This window comes from Pseudoliparis swirei, chromosome 20 (assembly GCF_029220125.1).
Source record: "Pseudoliparis swirei isolate HS2019 ecotype Mariana Trench chromosome 20, NWPU_hadal_v1, whole genome shotgun sequence".
Classification (NCBI taxonomy): domain Eukaryota; kingdom Metazoa; phylum Chordata; class Actinopteri; order Perciformes; family Liparidae; genus Pseudoliparis; species Pseudoliparis swirei.
Window position 1 is genome coordinate 7,210,023 of NC_079407.1, and position 25,196 is coordinate 7,235,218.

The following is a 25,196-nucleotide window of genomic DNA, read 5'->3' on the forward strand; positions in this document are numbered from 1 at the left end:
TAAAAATTATAAATAAATAATAAAAACGCCATCTTCATACCAAATATAATATTCCGACACGGTTTATATGATTTGTAACAGTATTGCATTTTTGTTATGTTGATGAGTCACAATAATTTACAAAATTGATAAGTCACGTATGTCGAAAGTGCGACCAGCGACTGAAAACTATTAACGTGATGGCGTCACACAGAAGCGACCGTAGGTACTTATTATTGAAACCCCGACACAATAAAAGCAGGTTAATAGCTTGCATCAAAAATACGGCATTAAATCTCACTGTTACCTGGATAGTTATATGCTGTATAATACATATATGAACACAGCATATTCAGATGACAAGAGACACTGATAAATTAAGTAAAATAAAGAAATCAATAGCCTTTTACTTCATCTGGAATACATTTAAAAAAAAATATTATATTGAGAACAAGCATACTGCCTTTAAGCATATTTCTCAAAATAGTGAACTATTTATTTGATTCTTGACAAACTCCTTGGAGAAAATACAATATTTTCATCCTGAGCTTGGATAATAATTTGACGCAATTGAATTATGTCTCTACTAGACATGTTTTACAAATAATACCATTACCTTTTATTGCTTTTCTTACCGTTTAAGCTTATACCTGTGAATGAATCAACAGAGAGATGGAATCTATTTACTGAATATTCAATTCGATTCAGTTTATTTGTAGGCTATAGCCCAATTTCACAAATTAACCCTCCTGTCGCCTTCGGGTCAATTTGACCCGATTCAATGTTTAATGTGGGTGTTCTTTCGGGAGTCAACAAACAAACATAAAGTACCTCACACTTAAACTTGGAAAACAATATTAATTCTAATAATTTTCTGGAGATTTTAATAGCTGGGGTCATATTGACCTCAAGGGTAAAACATGTTAGTAAATATAAAGGTAACAGGAGGGTGAAACATTGAATCGGGTCAAATTGACCCGAAGGCAACACAAGGGTTAAAAATTTGCCTCGGAGTGCTTTACAATCTGTACACATAGACATCCCTTTCCCAAAACCTCGCATCGGATCAGGAAAAACTCCCAAACAACCCTTCACGGGGAAAAAAGGGAAGCAACCTTCAGGAGAGCAACAGAGGAGGATCCCTCTCCAGGATGGACAGGTGCAATAGATGTCATGTGTACAGAAGGACAGATTTAGGGTTAAAATACATTCAATGAATACAGTGGCGGGCCGTGCATTTTCTACCTAGGCCTTCAATGTCGTCTTACTACAGCTGAACAACCTGATGTAAGATTAGTTCACCATGTAGTTATGTATGTACATGTGTATACATCACATTCACATATATATATATGTGCTTGAGCCTGCTCTAAATCAGTCTACGAGTACCTAGGGTACACATCCTGGTTACCATATTCTGGTCCCCAGGACTCTCCCAGATCCTCAAGTAGACCACAAAACAGCGCTCGAGTCTGCTCTATATACAACGGTGCTCTGTGACGTCACTAGCGACGTCACAGCACAGAACCAGAACGCTGCGTTGTGAGAGCCAATCAGCGCTGAGCTGCTCCGCTGTTGGATCTAATTGGCTGCTGCTGCTCTCGTGGCGCTGGATGCGGAAGTCATTCAAACCGGGGCGCTGCCATGGACTCATTTACAGGAGAGCCTCAGCCTTATCTTTGTACATATGAATATGACAGAGTGTATGAATAGTTCATAGTAGGCATATTCCACGATGGAGACCTCCACGATCTATCAGGCAGGTGGAGGTAGAGGAGTGGGCGGAGTCTCAACAGGGCAGTGGCGTAGTTGGCAGCAGGAATTCCACGACCCAGACCTCGATGATCCATCAGGCAGATAGGATCTATGCCGTCTCATAGGCATGGACGGATTAAGAAACCACGGGCCCCTGGGCCTGGACGTGTCAAGGCCCCCCCCCCCCCACACCCGCAAAAAAAAATTGTTAAAAAAAACATCGCTAACAAAACAGTCCGTATGGAACAACGATACCGGAGCTGAGCAGACAACATAACGCGAATTATATGACCATGACATGAATGACTTAAGCCTAGCATATACCGGCTATGGCGCATCGTGTCATATCATCATATCAATACAAAGTTAATAACAGCTACTTCACGCAGAGGCTCTGGCTTAGGGGCCCCCTGAGCTCATGGGCCCCTGGGCCTGAGCCTCCGCGCGTGACGTCTGAGCTCATGGGCCCCTGAGCTCATGGGCCCCCTGAGCTCACGGGGCCCCTGAGCTCATGGGCCCCTGGTGCCGGCAGGCTCGTTCGGTAATCCATCCCTCAGTAGGACTATTGGGGCCCTGTTACTGACATGAATGACTTAAGCCTAGCATATACCGGCATACGGCGCATCGTGTCATATCATCATATTCATATCAATACAATGTTAATCACAGCGACGTCACGCGCGGAGGCCCAGGCCCAGGGGCCCCCTGAGCTCATGGGCCCCTGGGCCTGGGCCCGGTAGGCCCGTTGGTTAATCCATCCCTGCTCATAGGGTCCAATGACCCTATGAGACATGATTGGATTCATTGGATAAAATAAAGCCAAACTCATCATACACCTTGAAATGATGTCTTTATTAATATGAGGAATAACTCATTCATTGCACTCCACAACCACATTGCATTAACAGTTTTCCTGTGAACCCGATTTATTAAAGGTGTAGTATGAAAAACATTAAGCAAAATGTCATAAAGCGACTGTATTTAGAAACCTCCCCATCCTAAAAAACTAAACCATGTGACTGGCAAAATGCTTTAAGTCATCTCTGAAAATCAATTTAATACTGAAAGTAGATAACACAGGATAACAATAAAAAGGTCTTCCCAATATGAGAAATCACAGTTTTTCCGCAGTAAGTACTTTTGTTCCCATGTACTTGGCAAAAAGGTACCAATTTGTGACATCTGGCAAGACAATGTAGTTAAATGTACAAACAAAAAAGAAATGACAAAGCTCAAATTTAAATAAACGTTTTGATACCGACTGATCAGCAAACCTTTCACAGTCATTTTCAATCAACTATTTACATCTATTCACTAGAAAACAACACAAAACTAATCAATAAAAGAAGAAAAAAGAAATGGTATGGGGGGGGGGGGAAAGAATACATATTCGTTCATTTGGCTCATATCAACTTAAAATACAGTCAAAGCATTAAGTGTGTGGATTTACAAAGGAGTTCTGTAATCAAAGTCTGACCATGAATTCGTTGTCCCAGTGAGTGTGCTTGGACATCTGCCAACCTGGAATTATCTCTTGTCCTTAAGTTCAAAAAACCAACTGCATGTCTGAGACTCCAGTAAACGTATTTGACCCCTGAGTTTCTAATGCAAAAGTGTATTAAATACCTCATTACAGTGTATCTTAGTGCAAGCCATTTAACAGAGGTATATTCAAGAGCACCCAAGCGGACACGATTCCCCAGAATGGTTGCCTCTGTGGGCCAGATCACAACAAGCACTGTGGGAGGTGGTGTTTTGCTCTTTATTCTTGTGAAAACCAGCTTTTCAAATGCTTGAATTTGTATTACATTTATAAACATGTTTTTCATAGAAAATATAAATATCCCTGAATGAAACAGATTCACAGCATTTGCTCTCGAGGACTCCAGTGCTACTACCATCACGTGGCCATCAAGTGTCTCTAAAGGTCTCCAGTTAATGTCCGTCCCTCCTCCAGGTCCTGCTGCGACGTCCTTTACTCGCTGTCGTGATAACTTACTGTCCGCTTCCCCCGGTTACGAGTGTTCACGCGCTTTTTCTGCGACTTGCTGCACAACTTGTTGCTGTACTCGTCCTCTTCCGAAGTGGACCACTGGCGGCGTTGCTTGAGCCGGCGGCTCGCCGTCCTCTCACCAACTCCGGACCGCTTGCGACTCCTCCTCTTTGGACCGCTGGCAAACGAGTTCTCGGAGGCTGAAGACGAACGCTGGCTTTCCGAGTCTGAACTGTGATTGCTGCTGCTGTAGCTTTCCTTTCGTTTACGTTTTGGCTTCTTCGCATTCTTCCTCCTCCTCAAAGGATCAACGCCTTGCTGCTTGGCCCCCTCGCCAGAATCAGACCGGAACGAGGCGTCTTCCTTGATGCGGTTACCACCCTTTTGTTTGGATTCCTTTTTGGGACGCTTTGAGGTGCCCGACTTCCTGTTTTTATGGTTCTTGGACACTGGCTCTTTCTTTCCAACCTTCTCATCTTCAGAATCGGAGGTGTAAATGCGTTTTCTGGTGGAAGACAGCGGATTCCTGGCTTCAATAGGTGAGGTTCTGTTCGACTCCCTCGTTTTGTACCGGTCTTCCCTCGATGCTGTGGCTGTTTTGTTCCCGTTTCCCTCTTTAGGCTGGCTTGCAGAAGCAGAGTCTTCTTCTTCAGAGAGAGAGTTGTCACTGCTGTATTTCTTTTTCGGGAGGGCTCGGAGATTCCGCCGTCTGTTTGATATATTGTCGGACTTATTCGACCCTTCGTCTGATGGGACGGCGGAGCATTTCCTCCTCGTCTTCTTCTTCTTGGGTTTGCAGGCCTGCTCAGAACTCTCTGAAGCGGAGGTGACGCCACGAGGCCTTTTCGATGTCGTCTTGTTTCTGGTTGACCTCGTTGACTTGATTTCAGCCTCCGACTCCTCACTCCAGTGATGGCTTTCTGCTTTGCGTACTTCAGCTTTTTTCAGTCTTTTCTTGCGCGGACTGGATTTCTTTGGAGAATCACCGAGTTCCTCTGATTCAGCAACATCCACTTTATTAGTTGAGGCAGATTTTTGTTTGTCTTGGCTTTTTGACGGTGAAACTTTACACTTTTTCTTAGAGTCCTTGTGGATTGCATCCTCCACATTGCTTCCATTTTGGTGTGGGTGTTTCTGAGAGCTGACTTTCTCCTCTTCATCGGAGCTGACGGGAAGTTTGTGTCGCGTGGTCCTGTGTTCAGTGTCGTCGTCGTCTTCCTCTTCTTTCTTCTCCTCCTCCTCCTCCTCCTCCTCCTCCTCCTCCTCCTCCTCCTCCTCACTTGTAATCCTCTTTTTTCTGGCTTGAGTGGCTGCTCTGCTTCTGGAGGGTTTCCGAGACACAGAAACTTCAGCTTCTTCAGAACTCTCCTCTGCAGCTTCCTCCTGCTCGGAGTTGTGGTCAAACTTGAGATGTTTTACACTGTGTCCATTCACATGGGACAAAGTATCTGCAGAGGAAAAGAGGAGGGAAACTATTAGAGAATCCTTCATCACAATTCCAAGCAAGTGGCAACAAGAAATTCAAAACCAATTATGATCGATGGGTACATTTCTTACCATTTCCCTTATTCTTAGCAGCTCGTCTTAACGTCCTCTGTTTTTTGGCCCCCGAGTCTCCATTCTGCAGATTCTGGGAGGAGGATGACGCATCACTGCTTTTGCCATCCTCGCCGTCCTTGGACTCGCCTCCCGATTCCTTTGTTGTTCGAGAACCTAGAGAAACAAGGACAGAATATAGAAAATGTATCCTGTAAGCTACCTAAACTCTTTCTGAATTTAAATAACATGGTTAACATTTTGTGTTGTATGATAAAAGTACTAAAAACAGCAATTGCATACCCCGTCTTGATGGCTGGTCATCAGAATCCGAGCTGCTCTGGATCACTGCGGTGCGCTTGCCGGTGTGGCGAAGGCGGCTGCTGCTCCTTTTGGGCTCTTCCTCCTCATCCTGCTCCTCGAAGTCCTCATCCGATGCTTTAATGAGTTTGCCAGTGTGGCGAAGGCGGCTGCTGCTCCTTCTGGGCTCTTCCTCCTCATCATCCTGCTCCTCATCATCCTGCTCCTCGAAGTCCTCATCCGATGCTTCAATGAGTTTGCCGGTTTGCCGAAGGCGGCTGCTGCTCCTTCTGGGCTCTTCCTCCTCATCATCCTGCTCCTCATCATCCTGCTCCTCATCATCCTGCTCCTCGAAGTCCTCATCCGATGCTTCAATGAGTTTGCCGGTGTGGCGAAGGCAGCTGCTGCTCCTTCTGGGCTCTTCCTCCTCATCATCCTGCTCCTCGAAGTCCTCATCCGATGCTTTAATGAGTTTGCCAGTGTGCCAAAGGCGGCTGCTGCTGCTCCTTCTGGGCTCTTCCTCCTCATCCGATGCTTCAATGAGTTTGCCAGTGTGGCGAAGGCGGCTGCTGCTCCTTCTGGGCTCTTCCTCCTCATCCTGCTCCTCAAAGTCCTCATCCGATGCTTCAATGAGTTTCATCTTATTCATAGCCGCGCTCGCCGTCTTTCTCTTGAGTGACCTGCGAACCGTGATCTTATCTTCCCTGTCAGAGCCCTGGGATGTTGCTCTGTCGGAGACCCGGGGGCGACGTCTCTCTCTGCGAGACGATCTGCCGCTGTGACCGTTCATCTCGGCTCTGCCCACTGAAAACAAGCCAATGCGGAAAGATGTTTAAAATGATGTCGAGTGATGTTTGTTTGCTCAGAGTAATGTTTTGAAGACAGTCGTCGTGTTTACCCGTGCGCTTTCTGTCCGCACCGGCACTGTTTCTGATCAGCCGTGTGCTCCGGCTGTTCTTGCCCCTGCTGGGGTAGCGGCGACGTGAAGCCTGGGAGGACATCTCACCTTCACTATCCTCCTCTTCTTCACTGTCGCTCTCTGCAACTAGCAACAACAATCCACATGTACAACTTAAGAATGGCCCAGTAAAACACAGCATGATTAAAAACTGGATCTTAACAGGAATGCGTAACTCCTGACCTTTTTTCCTCTGCTTGGCACGGTTGCTTCTGGTAAGCTTTGCTTTCCGTCTGAGTTGACGGTGCCTGAAGAATCCAGGAGTTTTCTCCTCCTCTGACTCACTCAGCTCGCTCTCACTGTCAGACTCTGAAATACATTTTTTAAAATACATTTCATACATTCAGTTGGCAGATGCCTTTATCCAAGGTGACATACAATAAGTGAAGAAACCAAATCCAGATAATTGGACAAACAACCCTCAGCATTTTTAGAGAACTACGGATTTGCTGGAGAAAAAAAAAAGAGCAGAAATAACGAGACTAATTGATTCCCAAGTTTTGTATGCGCCGTTATGGGGTTATCACAAATGTGCACAGAACAAGTCACAAATATTAAATTTACAAATGCACGCAGAACAATTTCACAAATACATTTCATTGCACACATAAATAAATTAAAATGTGTTTGTTTGTCGAGTTTTTGAGACTCCCCTGCCGTGGCTCGATTTGCAAATGCGTTTTTTTCAACGTAGACCTATCTGTAGCCAATCAGATGTCGCCCTCATTTTCAACCAATCACATGAGCGTCATTCGCGCCTCAGAGGGGCTTATCTCCATGGCTTTACTCCGTGGAAACGGTTATCTTTTCCGCCATCCATCATGGAAGAAATAACCACTATTTCTGCTTTATACTCGTTATGGAAATCCCAGTAACGATGAGACGACTGTAAGGAACTGACTAAGCGGCAAAGTTTCCTTTGTACCTGGAGTTGATGAAGCAGCTTTGGGGCCGGAGTCATCGTCAGAGGAGCTGTGACCTAAGCTGCCCCTTCGACTCCTTCGACTCCTCCTGGCTCTCTCAGGAACAGACACTTTGGCTGAGGTAGATTTGGTCACCGATGTCGACTCCACTTTTTCCTGAGTTTTTGCAGCAGCTTTCTTTTGACTTGTGGAAAAAAAAGAAAAAGAACGCAACATAAACAGGAAACTCTAAACATCCCGGACTGCTCCAACGGCGCCGGAAACATTTCCTATCAGAATATTGTAAGCAATTGTTCTAAAAAAAAAAGAAGCATAACTCAAAACAGACCTTGATGAGGCATTAGACGGATCCTGCTGCTGCATTTTCTTGCGGAATCTCTGACTGCGGCGGAGCCTGTCGCTGCTTTTGTTGGCAGTTTTGTACTCTGATATGATTGTTCGGATTTTCTCCTCGAAGAAGGCAGACATCCTCAAGGTCATACTGTAAATCTAGAGTAGAAGAGAAAAAGTAAGTAAGATAAACTCAAACATAACAAAAACAGAAAATCAAGAATAGCATATTCAAAACATTACATTTATACGATAATGTCAAACATTAAAGAGCAGTTATCGTGAAATCTCTTCCACAAGCATTTCTTCTACTACTTCTTCTTCTTCTATTAAGCCCACTTACCTTGGAACGTTTATTGGGTGTGTAGGCTTTAGCGTTTGCAAATATTAGCCGGGTGTCTTTGCAAAGCTCTACAGGGTTTTCATAGCGGTCTTCAAACAAGGTTCTTTTTACTGTGTCAAAGTCCATTGGTGTATCAATGATGTCATGGTAGTCCTGGACAAGCAAACAAAACATGATTTAGACTCCATCAAAACATAAAGATGTTGCCCTCAGTTTGTTGTGTTAACTCACTGGATAGTTCTGAGGGTTCACAGGCTGCCTGAACGGTTCAGAGTCCTCGCACTCGAATATGTAGTTGAGCAGATACTTGCACTGTTCCTTCCAGGCGTCTCTGTCAGGCACCACCTCTGCAGTGCGCTGCGATAGAGGAGAAAGAGAGGACATCATCATGACATGTAAATCATGCCATCTGCTGCTATTGAATCATTTACCATGCGTTTCAAACTGATGTAATAAAAAAAACAATGTTAATCAAGAATGTTAATCAAGAACGTTAAAGTCCTATGTTATGTTTTCTCTCGCATCTCGTCTATTTACCTGACGCAGTCTGTGTCTGGAGGATGTTCCTGGTGCTTCTGTATCCTCTTCCTGTAGGCAGTAATCAAATTTGTATTATTTGGTTGATTAATAACCAGATTACTTTTTCAGTTGCAAAGAGGACCAAAGATGAATTACTAAAAATGGAAAAACTCATTTCTAACAATCAACTAACTCATTTAAGTTTCCTGAAACTAACACATAGTAATTTCACAGAAATGCATGGTAGAGCAAACAAATATAAGAATGACTCAAGCTGATTTAATTAGACTTACCTCATCCTCATCATCCATTTCCTCAACAGCATTGTAAATCTCCATGATATCTGTGCAGCTGGGATTACTGGGGAAAGTAGGAAGAATGTGTCCATTTATTGTGCAAGACAACCTATTTGAATGGCACTGTGCCTGTTATTTGGGTCTCACATGATTTAGATGATCACAAAACAAAATACTAGTTTCTACAGAGTAAAACGTACTTGACAAATTTCTGGAGGACATTCGTGATGATCTTTGCAGAGTGGGCAATCTTGCTCCTCGGCTCATTGAAAGTGCGGGCGTTATGTGCAATATACCTGGCATCCCAAATTAATGCCGAGAGGTGCCTGTGGATGGAGGCGAGTAAATACACGGCGTCTTCACAAACAACATTTCTTCTTTAAACTGCCTTTGCTTTGGTGGAAGGAGGGAGGAGGAAAGACTGGTGGGACTGACCTGTAAAATCTGTTCCTGAGTCGCAGGCTGATGGTGCCCAGGTCAGTGGGATATGCGATTACAGTGCAGTAAGTGGGATACTGGACTAAGTCCACAGGACCAGAGAAGGGAGCTGCAATTCCTATAGCAGAAACACAGTGGGAAGGTGGGTAAGCATGGATGGGAAGAAATTATTTTGCTGTTGACGGAAACCTGGAGATGATGCAAGTGGATTGGGACCAAACGTGTGAAAGTGTGCGATTGAGAGCAAGCAACAGAGAGCTTGTTTACGTGCGTACACACCAACGGTGATGAGCTGGTCGATGCCGGCGACGATGCGCTCGCACTCGGCGTCTCGGCTCCTCTCCCCCCACTCCCCAGGCAGAGGCTTGTACATCAGCTCGCTCGTCTCCTCTGGAGTCACAGGGATACCGCCTCCTTCCGTCTCTGGCCGCTGAGCTGCACGGTAGAGACAGACTTATTCAATATGCATTGGCCCCATTAACCCCACTTTGTGTGAATGGACAGGTCTGTGTGATTATGCATGTGACATAAATAAGATGGTAAAAGAAAGTCTAAATTACCATCATCTGGAATTGGTTCGACGTCCCATGGACTCAGTTTTTCGGTTTCCCCATTGTCCCATCTGGTGAAAGCACACCAAAGTCAACCATCACACTTCCAACAATATTGCGCGTATGACAAACGCCTCGAAGTGGCTTAAAAATAGCAATATGGCATGTGGCACACAATTTCATCGATCTACTGCTCAGAAGAATTACAGCCCTCCGCCTCCCTCCCCATCGCAAGAGAGTGTGTTTGTTTAAGTGTGCAATTAATCTTCAAATATGATGATTATTTTCAATTAAAAACTAATATTACATTATGTTACTGTAATTACAAGAAAAGTGTGAAAAACATGATAAACTGTCATGTCTCTTAATAACCACTAGGGGACAGGCAGACTAGTCCCAGACAAAAGCAGTGTGTCCTAGAAACTAGCTGATATTTGCGACCTGTATCATGATGACGTGTGTTTTCCCACCTGACTTTGAAGCACTGGAAGAGACTGTCAGGGTATTCCGCCTGGTAGGGCTCCTGACAGACGATTCTACCAAACCACCAGGCATCGTCTATCACGGAGCGAAACCGGTCACCTGCACAGGAGAAGATGTTCACCGATTTATATATATATACACATATATACATAGACACATGCAGAAATTCAGAATAAATCTGGAGAGTAAAATGTACTCATTAGTTTGAAATGTAGACGGTTATAAAAAATTTACTAATTGGTAGCACCTTTCTTCTGTGTTTGAAATGGATATGAAGAGGATGCTACTCGTCTTTAAAGCTAGGATTTACCATCTTTAACAATATGCACAAACTTACTTGGTTGCCAGTTTCTACGAAGCGCCTCATCATAACTTTGCCTCAACACGAGGAAATCTATCACATCTGGCATGTCGTGATACCTGGGGGAGAAATATACATCACTTTCATGCGGAAGTACACTAAACCAGAGGTTCTCAATGCATGTCCTTTAGAAAGATTTGCAATCGCCTATTTTTTTTAGGTCCATCGTATTTGGTTTGGCTTTTTGGGATGTTACAAAGAGCGCTAATATCATATTTGAGGGATAATTTCAGTAAATTAAAGTACATTCAGACGTTGCTTATCCCCGTGCAAATATGGTGCATGAGACACATGGAGAATAAGTTCTTATTACATGAGGTGCCCTGGTAATACGATTAAAGATATTTGCAGATTATAATAGTTAAATTCTAGATGTGAGATGTAAAAATGTCCTACATTTAAATGAATTGATCGATAAAACCGGGACCACACTTTAAGAGAACAATGCAATACATTTTTAAGACGTTGGCTTTGTAAAACAGATGCTAAATTATGTAGATGAATGATATCGATTTGATCAAACAAATTACAGGACCAGAAATTCAGCCAACATGTCAAGCCAGAACCGGATTTTTATCCTCAAAATATTTGTCCTGATCATAACACTAAGGCACAACAAAAATAAAGACATTCACTAGAATACATTTCAGAATCATAATCTCCATATGATGTGCAGTCAGGTTAAGTGTGTTGGGGTACTAATTGGGTTAATAAATGCAACAATATGTGAAAACTGAGCTGCTTACTTGACAGAAAACGACTTGTCTGATATTTTGCCAGTGCCGTGGTCAATGAGAGTCAGCTTCAGACAGCAGAGTGTTGGAGGGCAGACTTCGTATTTGATCCCAGTGATCTTCACAAACTCTTGGTCCTAGAAGACATTTGAAAAACATAAAACACAAAATAATGGGTACCTACGTTTAAATAACAAAACCAACTGAAATTCTGTATCCAAGAGTTCTTTTTTCTTGACGTCATTGAAGCTTTACGAGCTCTTCGAACACAAACTTTTGTTATTCTCCTCGTATTTGCCCCGAGTCTTACCCGTAGCTCCATTTTCTTCCAGGGCTGTTTGTCGACGTTGATGGGGTAAAGCTCACTTCGGTTCACTGCATCCACATAGGCCTCGTGTCCCTGCCGGAAGTAGATCACCTGACACGGCAAGAGATTCAGAGCTTAGACAGTAACTTTTCTACAAGATGAGAAACAGAATCGTGATCTTGACATCGTGTTAAACCACCAATAGACCGATACAGCTGCTGTAAATTAAAGAACAATCTGAACTGTCAATATTTCTAACGGCTAAATTATTCCCCAACTTTGCGGAATTTCTCTTTTATGCTCTTGGAGAGTGCCTCTCTCAAGGTAAAGTACATACCTCGTCGCCCATTTGGGGAACAAAAGGAGACTTCCTGTGAATGACGTCCGTGATCCATGTTGAAGGTCTGAACTCATTCGACACTTCTCTATTGATGGATGGTCGGATTTTTGGACGCTGTAAAACATTGAAGGTAATTATGAGCCCGTTTCATCATATTTCTGACCAAATTCATCTCTATGTTTCTCCCTGACAGAAGCAAAGTCTGGGAAATGATCGACCAGTTAGGACTCAGACAGCGAGAGGTTAGGATGAGGTCGGCTACCGTGTGTACTGGACACAATGCGTTCAATAACTCACCCTGGGTAACTTGTACTTTGCCTTCTTGGATTTCCCTTTGCTTTTGACAGATTTTTTCTCTTCATCACTCTGCTGCTTCTCCTTCTCCTTCTCATCCTCTTCCTCCTCCTCTTCATTCTCATTATCTTCCTCCTCATCTTCAGAGCTGCTGATTCTGCGCTGCACTCGGAGTCGTTTCCGTAACGACAACGGGGTGGAGGGCTTCAGGTTGATACCAGCATCTGCCGTCCAGTCCGAGTACTCGCTGGACGTGTGGCTGTCCAATAAAAAGAAGTGGCGATTACAATGTTAAGTTAGATACACACGAAAACAGGCAGAAAAACATAGTTTTTTAAATTATTTGTTTTAACCTGCTTGGGGTACCAGATGGGTGGAGATTGCCACCTAAGACAACACAAAGGAGTAATACAACATTTTAACATGAAAGAAAAAAAACTTTACCATCTATATAATAATTTTTGTGATTAAGGAAAAACCTTTTTATCTGGTACTCAAAACATGTTAAAACAAATTCTAAGGATGACTCCCCAATAGTAGTATTCTCGGTCTATAAGACGATATACCTTGAGCTGTCACTCTTCCACTCTTCCTCATCATTGGAGGAATCCATTTCACTGCCATCCAATTCATTGTCCTGAACAGATCAACAACAAAGGAAGTTGCTTACAATCCCCCCCGAAAAGACCACGGGTACTCGTAAAGGATTTTAATTTATTTTGCAACGTCACTGGAAAGCGAAGAACGTGACATCTCAGTTTGTACCTCTGAACTTGCCGTCTCCTCTCCCTCTTCGCATGACAAGTCAAAGAATTCCAGCGGGTCACTGCGGCCGTGTGCTCGCTTCGCAGTGTGAGGCTCGTCGTCTGAATCATCCTAAAAAAGGGACAGATTCCAACTCAAAACCAGTGCAGAGATTTGTACAGAAATAGTTGTGAACAGAGACAAAATAAAATACCGGCAATTATGTGGATCTTTGATTATACATAAATAAATTAACACTTTTTAAAACCGACACAGTAATAGATATCACTTTGACACATTCCTACACAACACTTTTAATGAATATGCCGTTTCCTGCTAAATACAGTACACATTGCCTGATGATTATTCCCAATACACAAATTGCCATTGAAGACGTCCAACATGGAAACCTACTCGACAGCTGCTGTAGATAATGCGCCTCTTCTTTGCATTATACAGAACCACCTCCTCATCGCCTCTGGCTGCTCGAAGTCGCTCCTGGATCCTAAAAAAAAGACGAAGAGATCCATGTTGTATGAAATTGAAGTGGAACAGCCACAACATGTCAAGTAAAATAAATGCTGTAAAATCTCATTAGGTATGTAAACCAGTCTCTGTTGCTTGAGGAAACGCTTTTATGACATGAATTGGAATTCTATTGAGTATAATTCAAATATTGATGCAATCTAAAATGGAGGGAACAATAATCAATTTCTACTTAAATATATAACACCACAGCAGTACAGACATTGCCAGGCATACACATGCCCCGTCTTCAGGATGGTGATATTGTTATATCTGGTACCTGTAGCTGCTGAGTGCCACCTCAGGCACCACCACCCTGCGTCTCCAGGCCTGCAGATCTCGCTCTGTGGCCATCTGGCTGCGAGGAGCATTCTGGTGCATCTGCCGGACGCCCTCCACCTGTCCGCTGCGGCGCAGACCCACATTAGGGGGCGACTGCACGTCCGCTCGATCATTCACAGACACTGCAACGAGAGATCACAGAGCTAGCATCCAACAGCTCCGTGGATCAATATGCCCGAAAGAATGAGATAAAAACACTGGCGGCGTATCGATACCTCTACGTGGCGTGCTCGGTGCTGGTGCCAAGGCAAGGCCCTGTGCCTCAGCTTGCCCTTCTAGTCCTGCTCCCACTACCAACTCTGTGCCCTGCCGGTCTTGTTGTTGCTGCAGATTTCGGATGGCCTCGTCCAAAAGGGTGCTGCGCCGTATCGAAACTTCATCGTGCTCTGCAGTCTGCTGGCTGATCACCTGCTCCACGACCTCGCCATCACCTGAAGACGACAAACAACAATACCGGGAGCATTAGTGTGATGGTGGCAGAGGTTAAACACTTACTGTGGCTTCTGAAGACACAACAGATACGGTTCAGATGTTCTTCAATCCAGTACATTCATTTGTGATTTATTTATTAAAAAATGACCTCTTTTTTTTCTCTGCAAACTAAACAAGCTTATTATAGTCAATGTAAGGCCTGCTTATGGCCGGTTGCTTACTGGTGGCTACGTATCCCAGCTGAGGAACCAGGTGTTGAGCAGCAATGTTCTCTCGGCCCGGGACTAAACGCTGGTACCTGAAAATCAAGAAAAGACATTTAAACAATGTTAACCATGAGAAACATTGCATGCATTTATATCGACCACAGATTTCTAATCGTTACTAGCTTCAAGTCAAACCAACATTTTTTACCTGCCCAACCCTACTATTGCTTTTCAGAACGGCCTAAGGCATCGAGAATTTGCAGAGGACAAACATTTAGAACACCCAAACCTGTACGTAATAACTGAAGACTGAATAGCTGGTGTATAACTGATAGGTCATCATGTCTACCTTGGTGGATGGGGGTTTCCATCCACATCCACCAAGAAAGGTGGGGGCATGAGATGGGGCGCCTGCTGCGTCTGCTCGTCTAGCACAAAGCCGTTTGTGTCCCGGATCAGCGGTCGGTAATCTGTGTGGAAGAACACCTGGTCTGGAAGCTGTGTGGCGGCCGGGAGACAGAGGAAGTTCAAGTTATGGCTTCACCCTGCAGCTTTTGTTATCTTCATATTTTGTGGGATTATTTAGACACTTATTTTGGGATGTCCAATGTTAGGTTTTTAGACTATACAAGATTTGAAAGAGTTCAAATTCAAGGGCTATAACAATGTCTTAATCTGGAGAATGCTAATGCTATTTAAATTGAAAACAGGTATCCCCAAAAACAGCATTACAATAGATTTAATCTGGCTACAATTGTTTGTCTCAAGATCTAAACGGAGATGTACTCTTGCCTTCTCATACGGCTTTGAACTGCCGAAGCCGAAGATGAGCAGATGGCCATGGGAGTCTGTGCAAGCGAAACGATGCCCATCAGGGGTGAATTTGCAATCGAAAACGGCTCCATGACCCTGGCCCTCAATCTAGATGAGAAACACAAAACCACCCCAGGTACAGAAACTCGTTAGGCAGGGAAACTTTCTTGAATGCTTTTTTTCTTCTTTTCAGATCCTGCAGGACCTTAAAACACACGTTGTGAAGGGGAAACTAAACAAATGCAGCAGTTGAACAGTACAGAAATGGATGGAAGGTGGGGGTTTTTAAATACAAAATATTGTAGGCCTGAAGTAGAAGATTCATGAGGAAAAAACACTTTGAGAACGGGGTAAACTGATGACAAATACTGAACTAGGTCTGTTTTTAACGGCATTGCTTTTTGCCATCTTTGACATGTGCGTCATGGTGGGTCTCCAATTGTTTGTTCGTCGTGCTGCAGAACTGTTGTTGTAAATGCCATGTTTCCATAGTGCTCAGTGTACCATGTTGAAGTAGTGCTGTGTGTTTGCCCCTCGCAGCAGATCCCATATGAAGACGTTCCCATCATGGCCGGCAGACAGGATGATCCTCGGGTCCACAGGGTGCGGCTCCAGGACAAACACCTCAGCCTCATGGCCCTGAAAACAATGTTCAAGTTAGTCTCTGGTTTGAAAATTAATCAATTAATGGAGGTAAAATATTGTGGTTGCAATGTCCACTTTGCTCTATGAGAAACACAACACTGTGCACAATTACTTTTAGGATATGTAGCAGCTGTCCTGTGTAGGAGTTCCACACTTTGAGGAGATGGTTGTTAACAGCCGTGATGACTGTAATATCATGGCGATCCCACGCCACCATGGTGACTTTGGGTTTGAAGTAGCTTTCCTCTTCACTCATTGGCTCAATACTGAAAGACAGAAACATCAAATATTACACACTATTTGACGCACATCTCAAAGCATACCACCTTATGGAGCTACAGTTGATTAATTACCCAAATGACAAGACAATAATGAGTTGCTTGTATCTGATGCTGCATTTAAAATGTAATTAATTTAAATTAATGTTTCCATTAATTTTCTTTGTTTCCATTTTATGTACTTTCTCTTTCACAATATCCAAATCGCGAACATTGCACAGAGATATCTCCCTCCCCCTCCCTCTCTCCTCGCTGTCTCATTCCACATGCTGGATCTGGTTCTCGTCCTCCAGGAGATTCAGTCTCTCCCGATGACTCTCTCCCCCTGTGCGTTTGTTTCATTTCCTCATCTGCGTGAATGATGTGCTTGACATAGTTTCTAATTGTTGTGTGCAGCCTGTTCTCTTTTCAGGCTACTTGGGGAGCAGAGATTGTGTAGTTCAGGCTCTAAATGCTTAGCAACAATTAGAAGTTGCTTGACATTCCCTTGAAACCATCCCTTTTAAAAAAAAAAAAGAAGTTGTGTATTTATATGTCATATGGATTGTCTAGATTAGTGCTTTTAATGATCTTGGTTATTCCGTACACAACATTTTACGTCTGTACGTCCTGGGAGAGGGATCTCTCCTCAGTTTCTCTTCCTGAGGTTGTGTGTTTGGGGAGTTTTTCTTTTTTCAAAGACCGGGTTGAAAAGACCAGAGGGTGCCGTGTACTGTACAGATTGTAAAGCACCCTGAGGCTAATTTGTCATTTGTGATAATGGGCTTTATAAATAAAATTGACTTGACCAGACAGGGAGCATTTAGTATGATATGAATGTGACCTCCGCGATACAAACAAATAAACCAATGTGATGCTAATTTAACACAGGGTACCAAACTGAATACATGCTTGTATTTCTGGCCATTAAATGTGAAAGGCAGTGAAAATGCTTTTGACAGACGAGCCAATTGTAGAAACTGCCAGTGAGGCTCCTTTCTAGCTCCTCTCGTGGCAGACAGATAAGCTCTGGGCGGCAAACAATATTTCGGTGACTTGCATTCTAAAAAACAGTGACGGTAGCTGAAAGTATTGCTAGACTGATATCTATATTTCATCAATGAACTGTATTTGCACAAATACATTATGTTTATACGGATTCTGTATGACTGACTGAAATAAAGCCTCAATGTTTGTCCAGGAAATTGCTTTGCTAGACAGATACAACGTTGAGGATCCAGCATACAATTTTGTCCATGAAGCACGACAGCAGGGAGTACCAACAAAATAGTTTTTAAAATGATTTTGTTACCCCCTCCCAGTATTTTCACCATCCTCAGCTTAAATATATTTCGTTAGTTTAATGTTTTAGCAGGCAGATCACACTGCCTTCATTTTCCTAAAATTCAACAACCAGGTAAGAAAAAGGCTCTACATTTTGTCAGACCAAACAAATATAAAGCCAGGGCACTTAATTTGAACCATTTATCTAAAAGTATATTTAAATCTGGGATTAATGAATTTTAAAAAATCATGGCAAACTAGTCCAACATTTTTGTATTTTACTAAATTATTAACATCAGCAGGCAAAGATTTTCAGCAATCGCCATTTTTTTAATAATCCAAAAATAATGATGTTGCATGCAGAAAAACCTATTTCAGTCCATAGGAGGAAGAAATGTCTTCACAATCCATTAACTGCTTGACAAAACAGGCGAGACATCTCGCCTGTGCTAAGACTAATACAATCTGACAAGGGAATAAATAAAACATTCGGAAAATGAATTCCTGAGCTTACATGAGCACCAGGTTTACTTGTACATGCTCCAACAGCCCTTTGAGGCGACCAATGGAGCAAATGATACAGCACATCTTCCAAATACTTTCCTACAGAGAACCGTGTCCTTGCATATCCTGCTGCTGAGAAAGTGTCCATCCTTGTCTCACTCTTACTTCTTAAGAGACACAGATATTGGGGAATCTACACTAAGAATGCACACTGGTGTACGACAGCAAACTGCTCCTTACCCTGGAAGAGTGGCCGACATGTTGAGCAGGATGCACCTCCACTGCTGACGCAGATGAAGCTTCCAGATCCGAGCCGTTCCATCTCGGCTTCCACTCACAAACCTGAGACAGGACAGCGCCAAACTATGAACCATCACTTCATACACCGTTGAAATGTAATTCAGCATATCTACTATGAAAAGAAATAAATAAAAATCAAGAATGATTTTACTGTACCTTTCACCCGAATGGCAGAATTGAATGCTATCAACTTTGTCCTGAACAGAAAGCAGAAATATTGGGAGAGTAATCATTAGTAACTGTGTCATGTAATTGTTGAATCTTTAATACCTTTAATCAGATAATGCAGATGAAGGTTTGTGTATATGTTTGGCTTTTCAGAGGGTTCTCACCGTGTGCTCATGGAGCTCCGATATCTTCTCTGGACTTCCGCCTCCCAAGTAATATATTCGGATGACGTCATCAGTACTTCCTGTTGCTAAGAACATTCCACCTGAAAAAAAGATGTGTTTGTAGTTAATGTGGCTAGCTAGATGATAATTCTATAAACGTATGCTCTAATACATGAAATAGCAAATATCCAGGTTAAATAAACAAAGAGTACACATAATCACAATAATAACGCAGTATTTGTATTCAACATATCAGTCAACCTAAAATTAGTAATTACCTGGACTGAATGAGGAGCACACAGTCTGAACTCCTGGTCTCGGCCGCTCTATGAATTTGTGTGGCCGATCACTTGAAAGATAGAAATAAAATGTTTTACTAATTGTATTCAGAACTGGACAAGTGACGATATTTTACTGGCATGAAAAGTACATTTCACTAAAAGAGTAAAGTGCACAGTAAAATACACAATATCTGTGTACAGTGGTCCTTGAAAAAGAATTACAAAAATTGTCTGCACCATTTGCCCATTCATGTCCAATGGCAACCAGCAGTTAAATTCATTTACAACACTAGCACCACCCCTCACCTTTATATCTAGTCTCAACTTGCCGGCATATTCTAAAAATAAAAAAGTGTACGTCTCATCTCATCTAACTGGCATTTCAATTTAAGGATGACGGAAGTGACTAACAGCCAGGTAAGAGGCTCGTCTCACATTCCCTTTTCAGGTGTGACTCATCAACGCACTTGAAGGAACTTTAAGATAACTGTCAAGTCAGTATTCTACTTGTTTTAGACGTTTATCCGGTTGCTTGCTAAACAACTATATGCTTGAAAGTCAAAGTAAAGCCGGCTCTTTGAATGCCGTCATCCTACCAATACAGTTTGACTGGTCTTCCAGCATTTGCAGGAGGTCTACTGCTCATTTCCATGAAAAGAACTGCCATGTACAACTACCATTTACCTTCAGTTTACCATGCGAAACAGTTTGCTCAGCAATGTCAATGTTTCCTTTAAATCACGAATACACTATTATCAGTCTTTGCTCCCTTAAAATAGCAGATCAATGTAAATGAATTTACCTGAACACATATTTATTTGCGTCGCCGTGCATGTTTTTCCAGAGGTTTTTATTTTCTTGATTACTGCAGCTGAATATTTGTGAACGTCACCATTTCAAAATCACATTAAAAGCAGCACTCACCTAAAGTTGAAGTTGTTGACGTCCCACTGCCAGAAGCAGACGGTGGCATCAGTTCCAGTGGACAGCATGAAGCGTTTTGAGCCCTTGGCAAACGGCGCGAACTGAGAACACAAGACGGTCACAGATCAGCCATCTGAACGACAAATTATATTAAATTTAAAACATGATTCTACAGGGAGGGTTACATATGAACCCTTCCTGACCAGACGACGAGACCACAGTGTAGACTATGGTAACAGGAAGTATGTTTCCATCCACCCAGCATCATGTGCATATTGCAGTCAAGATTTGGGAATGGGAAGTTGTCATAGCAATAAAATGAAAGAATAAAAGACTGATGAAAACATATTTTTTTTCTATAAAACAACAACTTTGCTACTCCTGCTATTTCAAATATTGTCAATGCAGCAAAAACATATTCTGCGACCCAATCTTTTAGGCGCGATACAATAAATAATGATCTTATTGGACCTTTTGAAAAACATTTACACAGAATTACCCGATGTAATGGTCCCTGATTCATGTTAACTTTGTCATGATAATATACTGGCCTTTTAAGTAATGCCAGTATATTAAAAAAAGAAACAAGAGATCCCTTTACCTGTAGGGAGGTAATGGATCCACTGTGCCCCTGCAGCACAGCCACAGGGGCACAAGTACGAAGGCACCACACACGGATGCTCTTGTCACAGCTTCCCGCAGCAATTAGTGTGTTCTCATAATTAACCGCCAGGTCCGTGATCTCTGCAGAGTGTCCTCGCAGTGTCGAATGAAGCCTTCCATCAAAGGAAGACCAAATCTTCACCAGACAGTCATCTGAGCCCTGACAAAGAAAAATACCAATTTCTACTTGAGGATATATTAGAAAACATCAAGGAGATGGTGGCAAGCACTTGAGGACTCCCCCATGACATAACTTGGATCTGATCATAACATCAAGTATGTCCAGTTACAGTCAGCTGAGGGTCAAATTCATAAATGTGCAGTATTAACAATTCTGCGTTTTCCCCACTGTGCAAATCAGTGTTTCAGAAGAGCAAGGGCAAAGTTAAAAACACTGTCATCATTGCACATTGAATAGCGGTTTCTTCCCGAGTAGTGCGATATGTTGACAAGTTCCATCTTACTGTGAAGATCCTGAGGCCGGTGCGATCAAATGCGATACAATACACTGCAGACAGATGCCCTAGGATCCGCCTATGCAGCCGCATGTGCTCATAGTTGCTGACAGGATTGATGGAGCTGAAGCGCTGCGCTCCTGTAAGCTCTCTCCCTCGATGGACCTTCACTGTTGATGAAAAGATGCCAAACATCAGAAAATAGGGTTGAAAATTACAGGGGTGCAACAAGACTGGAATCAACAAAAATATATGTGGGCTTGGGATACAATTAATCTGATGTGATAAGGTGCATCATCATCATCACGTGATGGGAATGAATATCGGGAAATATATTCTTGGGCTTAACCAAGCATGTAAATGCATGGTCTTTCAATAGACCTTTTTAAGTATAGTTAAAGCATTGGAAAAATACCAATATTTCCTTGCGAATCTCTTGTTGAAATGATAACAACTAGCAATGTGGGAGCAACAGACTGCATCAAGACAGCCTCAAAAAATGCCTTCCAATTAAAACTGAACCGTCAGGGTAAAGAAAAATACCCAGTGAATCATAGTGTATGACCACAGTCCTTGAAAAGCAATTTTGAATTCAGAATTTTGAATGCGCTCAAGACTTATCAGCACACATAATATGGAGGGTTAATTGGGGGGAGCAATTACATGCCAAGTACATGTACCAGTTTCCAGCACGCCCATTTAATTTATTTAAAAAAAAATACACACCAAAGGAATATTGAGTGAGGCCAGACTTACCTAGGTGTGGAGGTTTCTTGCAGCTGAAAGGCCTCTCTGGTGGTCTGCCCCGGTGAAGGGCTGCATATGACGAAGCATTAAACCGCACAGTGCCGCAGTCTGAGAGACAAAACAAATCGTTTATCGGTGTAAGAAGCATGTATAATTACCAATACATAGTCCATTTCTATGGAGAGGGGAAAGAAGCTTATTTTAAATTCCACATAATATTTGGATGTGGCTTGAAGATGAGGTACCTTTTGCAGTCCGAAGCATTGACTGCTTTCCAGACCCCAGGAGAGAGTATACACCTGGGACACATGATGGCACTTCTTTGTCAAGGATTGGTCCAATCTGCTTGCATATCTGTAGCAAATGGTCTGGTGAAATATGTCTGTTGGCTGCGACCTGACAGGTCAAAGAAGAAGAAAAAACACTAAGGTGTGACATCAAACTGAATACAACAATTGTTCAAATAAACAACCATTTTGATAATCAATTAGGTCACTAAAATCTCAAACAACCACCTTAAATGAAAGGATTTGCTGCCCTCTTTTAAATCCAAATACTTTGAAGATGTAATCTGTGGCTGTCAGAACTTGTGGTCGACATATCTCATTGCTTTCTGATGCATTTTATTTCAATAAACATATTTATAAATAACCAGAATATTTGAAAGTCTCCCTAATGCAGATGTTTTTTTTGCAGAATGTTATGCAATGTAGAATTCTGCCCTGATCAGTCTGGTTAAGTTTTCTTCATATGAAAAATAGCAAAACGACCAAAAAAACATCTTGATTTGAGATCATTCTAGGTAGCTAAATTCTACTATATATATGACATGGTGTGGTCTTTAGTTGTAGGTAGTATTGCAGGGACTGTAGACGGCCTAAACAGTTTAGTACGAATATATGTTGGACAGGGTAGTTTGGTTGTTTCATGTGCTTCTCGACTCATATTCCGAGGCGTGGATTCTCTTTTTATGGACCAATCACAGTGCAGGTCACAAGCTAAATAACGCAGAGACACCGCATCTCGGCCTCTGATTGGCCAGTGGAGCTGTCTCGACCTAACGAGGAGCCGAACTACCCACCCTTTCTGCAGTACAACAGTCGGGGCTAAATAATATTAAACCATCTATCCAAATTCAGTTTTCTGAACGACCGCACGGTTCACTCTGACGAATTAAGTCCGCGGGAAGGACTTGCGACCACATCCACCGCTCCAGATCAAGATAATCCAACGGTAGTCCATCAGAAAAAAGAACAAAGACCGTAAACAAGAACAGAGCATGGACGCCGAGTCCCCCCTGTCACAAGACAAAAACAACCCGCTGACAATGAGCCTAATAACAGATACAAAGTTAAATCTCACCACATCTTCATATGTTCTCGGGTGCTGGTTCCCCAGCCAGTCCAATCTCCCGGGAAAGAGCTGTCGAAAACACAGTTTGGTAAAGCGGAGTCCCCACAGAAAGCACGAGCGTGCACACACAGCGAGAAGATACACAAAAATATTGTCAAAAGAGTGAGACGTCCAGAAGTATTTAAAAAAAAGTGGACAAGTTTTGTGCCCAGACTAAGTCAAAACCGACGGAAATCGGCTAACGTTGGCGGTTAACCAGCAGCAGAGGCAGCCGGGATACACACCTGATAGTCCTGTAGTTCGCTCGCCAGAACCTGCAGTGGATTACAAGATTCAGATTAGATTGCCTCTATTAACTCCGTTATAAACTAGCAAGTCTAACTATTTTGAAATAGCAGTGTTGCTAGTCAAAAGCCCACCAGCTCACCTCAGCCGCTCTCCGACATGGACCCGTTGTGAGGAAACGAGAAATCAAGTAATAGAGCTCTGAAATTGAACAGTGGAGACGTTAACAGTCAGGAAAAAGCAGTTAGGGTATCAATTAGCGCGAGCGATATCGTTGGAAATCAAGCGATCAATCGGGTTTACTTTCTGCGGCTTACCCGACTCAAGGAGCGAAATGTTCCGATTTTTGGCCATTGAATCGGCCGTGATTTGGAGAGGCGAAACAATTTTTTAGGCTAACTTTGTGACTACAGAGACTATGATATATTTATTTAATTTCGGTTACACAGCTCTGACCCCCTCCACGGTTGCTCCCGCTTTCTATTCAGCCTGTTTGCAGTCGCCATTGGAAGGATGAGGCCCGAGCGATACGACTTACTTCCGCCACAGCGGAGTAACACAGGAAAAAGGGGGTAGGGAGGAGCACTTTCAACAAAAGACAAAAGTGTACGTTGGCCCGACGACTCGCAATAATAACATTATTTGATGGAAGTCAAGTGTTGATACGATGTATACATCCCACCTTTAAAATAAAATAATTTAATTTCAATTGTACACAGATCAAACGGCCGGCCCCTTTTTTTTTTACCAGGATAATGAGTTCAGAAAATGACGTCATACTCAACGGTTGCCAATTCTTTATTCAAATTTATTGATTGATAAATGAGCGTTATAAATTTAGTAAAATCATCAAACCACTATTCAAAGGGTGAAAGCAACAATTAAATAGTGAGTGAATTATTTAATATCAGCACGAAGGTGAATTTATACTGCCTAAATCCTATTTTGTTGGTGACATGTAACTAAGCAAATAACTACTCGAGTTATGTAAAAGTACACTTTTGGGGTAGTTTTACTTTACTTGAGTACCCATTCATGATACTTTATAGATCTATTTTTATTTAATCGCTTTTGTGGGTGCTTAATTATAAAATGTAAGGCAACCAAAACATTCTGCTGTATATTTTTACATGACCCGGTAGTATATGAAACAGAAGACAAATTAACCCCAACTCTACCAGATGTAATATTTAAGTGATGTATCAATAATTGGAATCCAGACAAAACAATGTGTTATTTTGTAATAGGAAGTTCTGCATTATGAGTACATACATTTTCATACAGTACTTGTTCAAACTATTGCTACTTTTACGATATAATTGATCCAAATACTTCTTCCACCACTGGTTTTCAGATATTCTATAGGCCAGGACAGCAGATCCCAAGCAGTCAGGTCAACCAGGTGAAACGAGGACCTGCTGCAGGGCACAAAGGTCGTAGCTTTACTGTATAATATAATATTAACTTACATGATGCATACTCCTAAATTAAGTCATTTTAAATGTATTTAATCAAGACACCATACAACAAACCTGGGTCCAATGTTTCTGCAATGAAATACCCGGCACAAAATAGTGGAAAGTTAATTCGAAGTTACGGTACACATTTTCGTATGGGGCCACATGTACATTAATTTCAACCAAAATGTTGATGCTACACATGGA

General features: G+C 42.5%; 1 protein-coding gene across 2 annotated transcripts; it reads right to left on the reverse strand.

The window, feature by feature from the left end:
• Window positions 1-2,567: 2,567 nt before the first annotated feature.
• brwd1 (bromodomain and WD repeat domain containing 1) lies at window positions 2,568-24,098 on the reverse strand. Of its 2 annotated transcripts, XM_056441082.1 has the most exons (44): window positions 23,850-24,077; window positions 23,675-23,733; window positions 23,532-23,561; window positions 23,257-23,316; window positions 22,140-22,290; window positions 21,904-22,002; window positions 21,157-21,317; window positions 20,631-20,852; window positions 20,030-20,130; window positions 19,103-19,173; window positions 18,825-18,925; window positions 18,649-18,689; window positions 18,433-18,534; window positions 16,260-16,413; window positions 16,007-16,141; window positions 15,482-15,610; window positions 15,039-15,187; window positions 14,705-14,781; window positions 14,267-14,482; window positions 13,990-14,173; window positions 13,599-13,689; window positions 13,206-13,316; window positions 13,007-13,077; window positions 12,444-12,699; window positions 12,144-12,260; window positions 11,810-11,917; window positions 11,512-11,636; window positions 10,742-10,824; window positions 10,392-10,503; window positions 9,931-9,992; window positions 9,650-9,805; window positions 9,368-9,488; window positions 9,133-9,258; window positions 8,930-8,996; window positions 8,655-8,705; window positions 8,349-8,474; window positions 8,118-8,270; window positions 7,773-7,933; window positions 7,447-7,628; window positions 6,705-6,830; window positions 6,462-6,608; window positions 5,567-6,367; window positions 5,285-5,440; window positions 2,568-5,175 (listed from the first exon to the last, which is right to left on the reverse strand). In XM_056441082.1, the coding sequence occupies exons 1-44, from the start codon at window positions 23,884-23,886 to the stop codon at window positions 3,710-3,712; spliced, it is 7,254 nt and encodes a 2,417-aa protein (XP_056297057.1). In that variant the 5' UTR covers window positions 23,887-24,077; the 3' UTR covers window positions 2,568-3,709. The 2 variants fall into 2 exon arrangements, with proteins under 2 accessions (XP_056297057.1, XP_056297058.1); XM_056441083.1 differs by lacking the exons at window positions 2,568-5,175; window positions 5,285-5,440; window positions 5,567-6,367; ... (15 more) ...; window positions 11,810-11,917; window positions 12,144-12,260 and adding an exon at window positions 12,794-12,827 and having other exon boundaries at window positions 12,490-12,699; window positions 23,850-24,098.
• Between the last annotated feature and the right edge of the window lie 1,098 nt (window positions 24,099-25,196).